Source organism: Plasmodium cynomolgi, chromosome 9, assembly GCF_000321355.1.
Source record: "Plasmodium cynomolgi strain B DNA, chromosome 9, whole genome shotgun sequence".
In the NCBI taxonomy this organism is placed as follows: domain Eukaryota; phylum Apicomplexa; class Aconoidasida; order Haemosporida; family Plasmodiidae; genus Plasmodium; species Plasmodium cynomolgi.
Genome location: NC_020402.1, coordinates 1,235,703 through 1,241,374, shown reverse-complemented (window position 1 = coordinate 1,241,374; position 5,672 = coordinate 1,235,703). Strand labels below are relative to the sequence as shown.

The 5,672-nt window shown below is 42.8% G+C and overlaps 2 protein-coding genes across 2 annotated transcripts; one reads left to right on the top strand and one right to left on the bottom strand.

Annotated features, from left to right (window-relative positions):
• Nucleotides 1-50: 50 nt before the first annotated feature.
• On the top strand, nt 51-3,165 carry PCYB_093840 (hypothetical protein; the record flags this gene model as incomplete). Its single annotated transcript, XM_004222498.1, has 3 exons — nt 51-106; nt 150-1,013; nt 1,287-3,165. The coding sequence occupies 3 exons, from the start codon at nt 51-53 to the stop codon at nt 3,163-3,165; spliced, it is 2,799 nt and encodes a 932-aa protein (XP_004222546.1).
• A 960-nt stretch (nt 3,166-4,125) lies between these two features.
• On the bottom strand, nt 4,126-4,947 carry PCYB_093830 (hypothetical protein; the record flags this gene model as incomplete). Its single annotated transcript, XM_004222497.1, has 1 exon — nt 4,126-4,947. One exon carries the CDS (start codon nt 4,945-4,947, stop codon nt 4,126-4,128), a length of 822 nt encoding a protein of 273 aa, XP_004222545.1.
• Between the last annotated feature and the right edge of the window lie 725 nt (nt 4,948-5,672).

Here is a 5,672-nt window from a genome sequence, read left to right as displayed (position 1 = left end):
ATAATCCGAAAGGAAAAGCCAAGCAACCTTTAAAAAGAAAGAAGAAGCACATGCTGGGAATAAAAAAGGGAGAGAAGTACGAAGATATTGTTTCAAAACTGTGGGAGTACAAAAATGCTTCTCTGATCAATTTTTTAAAAAATTAAAAGAGAAAAATTTCACTCCACAGCACAGATTCTTAACGAGAAATACTTGGAGAGAAGAAAAAAAAAGAGGGATAATCACCAGGTGTGTAAAAAAAAAGGGGCCATTTACTGGGAACAGCGGGGAAGCAAAAGCTGCGACATCGGTGGAAATAAGAACCAAACCCGAGCCGTGAAGATTCAACGAGTGAATATGCAGAATGATGATTGCCCCTTGGAGGGAAGCCACGCAGGAATAGGAAAAAGTCAAAACCCTAATGAGAGGGACAAATCATGTCAAAGAAGAAACAGCCTTTCCAACGTACTACAAATGGAAGGTGTAAATAGCAATACATTTTACGATACACAAAGTGACAAGCATTATGTGAAATTTAACAGTAAGGAATTCACGCAAGATGTTGACATAGATCATGAATTCTTTTATAAGCGGAGTAACAACATGGGAAGAAAGATGATCAAGGAAGAGGTGCAGTCCAACCACGCATCCACCAGCAGCAAAGTGAAAAAGTTTTTTTTAATTTTTTGCAATGGGTGTTTAGTTGTATTTTTGGGAGTCAGTAATAACATATGCGGTAGGATGAGGAATCGAGTGCTGAACAACTTTGACAGTTTAACTGCGTCGTATAATGCTATAGCCTACGTGGGGATTTATTTAGTGCTGTGCATTATTTACTGTAAGTCAAGGAGCATTACAAAGGAACACTGGTCTTATATTTATCCGTGCTTGAGCAGGCATTTTAAGAAAAGGGAGAAAAGCGGTGATGCGAGACAGATAGACAAGAAAAAGGAGCAAGCGAAGGAGGAGCGCGATTGTACCATTGATGTGAGGGATCACGAGGCAATCAAGAGGAAGAAGAAAATCATGAAGCTGTTCTACATTCACAAGAAGAGGATATACGAGCCGCTGCTGGAGAAGAGCGGGGGCGACGTGGAGGTGGGGAGCGGCGGCGCCATGAGTAGCAGCATAAGCGGCAGTGTAAGCGGCAGTGTAAGCAGCAGCATAAGGGGTAGCATCAATAACAGCAGATGCAGTAGCAGGTGTGACAGCAGAGCGGGTGGCCATATTGATATCCCCACTGTGCGTCGAAGTGCCGGCCAAAGTACCGCCCAGAGTGGGGCAGCCAATGCACGTACAAAGTCAAGTCAGGGGAAAGACGTACGAGCCGGGGAAGACAACACCCTGGAGAGCAGCAGCGCTCTAAACACAAGTGAGCCGCGCTCCAATGAGAAGAAAGAACCAAATGATAAAAAAACGCACGCTCAGTGTCGCTGCAGTAATGCCATTGTGGAGAACTCAGATGCGGAGGAGGGAGTGTACTCATTTAGTAAGCAAGACATAAAGGACATACTAGAACATTACCAACATGATAAACCGCACGAAGATGTCCTACGCTGTAGAGGGACGACGGAGAATGGAATATATTCAAGTGTAAAGAAGAAGTGGAGAAATTTAGGAGCATACAAATATGTAATCGTCATAGCCTTATTTGACATAATATCAAATACGTTATATTTTGTGTCCCAGCTAGCCATTCCGCTAACCATCCTACTGCTCCTGAATCAGTTGAATTTTATTTTCTCCATTATATTATCGTACTTGATTTTAAAAAGGAAGTACAACATTCATCACGCGTTGTCAGTCATTATCGTCATAGTAGGTTTCCTTTTCTTCTACATTCCCTACGTGTACAAGGAGAATACAGTTGTTACGAAGCAGACATTGGTCAGCTATTATATGAACTCTCATTTTTATCTAAATGTGCATGATGCACTATATGACAATGCTAGCTATTTTAACAGATTCTACAACTGTAATGAACCCACTTGCAATATGACACCCCCGTTTGGTATATTCGCATCTATCATTTTTTGTGTGTTCTCCATTTTGCTAACATCATATGGTGGGGTCCTCAGGGAAATATTTTTCTCCGAGTATATAAAAGGAAGAGAGAAGCGTCACAAGGTGGTCAGCATAAGGAAGGGAAAAAGGAAATGCTCTCCATTATGTAGTGCCATTTGCGCTCCAGAGATGGGGGTACCACAGAATGGATTCTGCGAAATGGAGACAGAAGAAAGAACATCCTCGGGGGAGAGTAACAAACAGGGGAGAAAGCACAACTATGGGAAAAAAGCAACTCTCGTTGAGTATCCCCTTTTTAATAAACCAAGTGATGACGATAAAAATGGTTACATGATAAATATGCAAGAGTTAGCTGTAAGCCACCAAGGGGGGGATGAAGAAATGTTAAGTGGATTGTCTGTGTCCCACGCTAATCGTATCGTGGACGGGGTTGATAGTACCGAACGCCATTTTACGTCTCCCTGCCCGATGTGCGGGAAAGGTGGAGGAGAAACAGGCGCATCCAAAGGGGTACTCGATATTATGGAGAACAAACCGCTTCACAACCGCGTAGTAGTAGAAAAGGTCACCCCCAAAAGTGACATAGTGCAGAAAACGAAGAAAGGAAGAAAAGCCTCCGACAAAATGAGCGTCATACTTTTGTCTTTCAATATTTCACTAATCCAAATTTGTTTGCTCCCAATGATAATATATTTTCAACTTTTGTTTAACAAGAACAAGGACATTTCTTACTTGCTATATATCAAGGATAGCATCCAATGCTTCTCGGGACATACCATGGAGAATAACTCGAACTGTAAGTACTCGTTTGGTGTGTACAGCTTGTACATAGTGGTGAATGCTATATTTAACTTGAGCGTGTCGTCATTTTACAGCAAGTATTCTTCAGCCGAGTGTTTCCTAATTTTGAAGTCTTCAACTCCGCTTACTCTGGTGGTTTTATATTTTTACGACTTTCCGTTTATCCTGGAGAGTGACAAATATTTTTCCATTTATTTTGTGATCAGCATAGTGATCGTTTTTACTGGCGTGAGTTACTTCTTCTATCAGAGCATCGCGTCAGATAGGAAAAGGAAAAAAAAAAGTGGCTACGTAAATTTGGTACGCCTCCGTGCCCCCGTGGCCCGCCTATCTTTAATAATTCACTTTCAATTCGTTTAATTCGTTTGTTTGAACCGCTTCCCGTGGAAGTGTGTATATGCCAATTCGTTTGTTTAATCGCGCAGCGGTGCAGCGGTGCAGCAGTATAGCAGTACAGCAGTATAGCAGTACAGCAGTATAGCAGCACAGCGGCACAACAGCATAGCAGCGCAGCGGCACAACAGCGCAGCAGCGCAGCGCTTTTAACTTCATTTGCGGAACAACTCCTTTTTCGAACCATATATGGGGACACCCCGCGTTAAATTTGTAGACATCGCAAGGGAGGTTGCCACTGGCCTCACCATAAACTGGCCGTCCCTTTTTAAGAAGGTAAATTTTTAAAAAAGCAGACCCATTTTTTTTTTTACATTAAATTCGGGGAAAGGTGTTATTTAATTAAAAAAGAAGAAAATGAGGTTCGTGTAACTTGATGTTGCGTGTTCAGTTCGATTATCTTTTTATATTTTTTTCTCAAAATGCATGGTAACGCATTTCTGGTGTAAACACTTCAAAATATAAAAAAAGAGAGACAGACACAAATGTTTGCTATTCCCTAGAGAGGAGGGGAGAGGAGGGGAGAGGATGGGAGAGGATGGGAGAGGATGGGAGAGGATGGGAGAGGATGGGAGAGGATGGGAGAGGATGGGAGAGGAGAGGATGTGTTTTCATTGTTCACATCAATCCATACGTGCGTGCAATAGAGAAGCGTCCTGCATTGGGGCAAGCCCGTGGAGCACTCAAAATTTTCCAACTCCGAGTTTCAGTTGAGCTGAGCAGATGTTTGCACCTGTTGCCCCCTGGAGACGACGATTCCTGTTTTGACGAATGTGAATGCGAGAAAAAATGCATGGGGTGCTCACGGGTGGTTGGTTCCTCTATGCTCGATGGGTAAAGGCTACCCTCTCATCATGTGAGTTCCTCGTGAAGGGTTTATAAAACAACCGCTGGTAGTCTTTTTTTTCTCCCCCCCCCAAAAAAAAATTAGGGTATACTTATGATATCCTCGTACTGCGCCAAATCGTACTGCTCAATAAGCTTCGTGAGAGACTTCTTTATGTTCATTTCTGAGTGATACTTTTTGAGGTGTTCGAAGATGTCCTGTTGGTTCGCATATTTCTCACTTGTCGTGTGTAAGTATTTTATGATGTCCGTGTCGATGTCATCTAGCTGATTGTAGTATGTGTCTAAAGTTACGTGAGACCAGGGTTTATCTTCATTATTGACCCCGTTGGGAGTGTAAATATTTTTTAATTTTAAAAGCTTTAAGTAGCAATAGATAACATCAGAGGTGAAATAGGAAAAGTACGAGACCCAATCTTCCACCTTGTTAATGTATGATATGCTTATTTGTATTTGCTCTGTTTTACTCTCCGGGGAGTAAACAACTCCTACGACTTTAATGTGGTCATTTATTTTTATGCTTTCTATATGATCTTTCACTTTTTCATTTTTCGCGTCCTTATTATATTTGGCTTCAATATTTCCAGTATAATCACAAATTTCAAAAATGATGGCACTAGCCAACTCCTTAATTTTGCATACTTTTCCGAAGACTATAATGCCACTTATTTGAAAGTCATGAATTTTAAATTCTTCATGACTCATCATTTTGTTCAATAACAATTTGATCGTAACTGGGACACATAGTTCTTTGGGTAGCTCTTTTTCCTCTCCTAATTCGTTGTTTTTTTTGGTTATTTCGTTCGACTCTCCTTTTTTCAGCTCCTCTATGTCTTCCTTATCCGTTGATCTGTTGCCTTGCTCGAAGAAGGCGTCATTGCAGAAGCCGAAGTTCATATCCATTGTGTTGTGTACGTTTTGCCGGAGGGGGGTATTCGTCGACAGCTGCTCACGTGCTTAGCAGGGTGATAACGTTGGCGAAGGCTACTTCGTCCCGCTATGCAACTATTCGAGGGATAATTTCTCAACGTCTCGCTCCGTCGCGATTGTGTTCAACTTAAAGGGGGTGGGAGAACCAATCGGGTCGCTCTATTTCAGAGTTCGTCGGGGAGATGTAAAAGTGCATATATACGCACTGTTGGGGGCGTGGCTTCTTATCGGTTGGCTTTGCTAAGATTGACTTAAGCTGGCTGGCTGGTTGGTTGGCTGGCTGCCTGACTGGCTGACTGACCAGCGTTTGCGTCGCTTAAATGGTCTCAAGCGGGTGTATTTCCCTGCGTGTGGCTCGCAGTCGGCTTGCGCTCCTTTGTTCCTCCCTCTTCCGTTTCTCTCTATTTCGTTTTGCCCTCTCGTTTCGCTCTATTTTGTTTTGCCCTCTCTGTTTCTCTGTACTTTATTTTCTCTCCTTTTGCGCGCCGCGGGGTTGCACTCGCGTGTATGTTTACTACATGTGCGTCACGTGGGCATTTCACACACGTAATCACCTGGGCACACCGAGCAGTGCTTCGGTTCAGTACGTTCCTTTGTTCACGTATTCTGACGCGCCGTTTTCAACGAACGGGGTCTTTAAAAGACTCTCATATGCAAATCTTCCTTCCCTTTGGCGTAATCGAGGGCTAGAAAAAAAA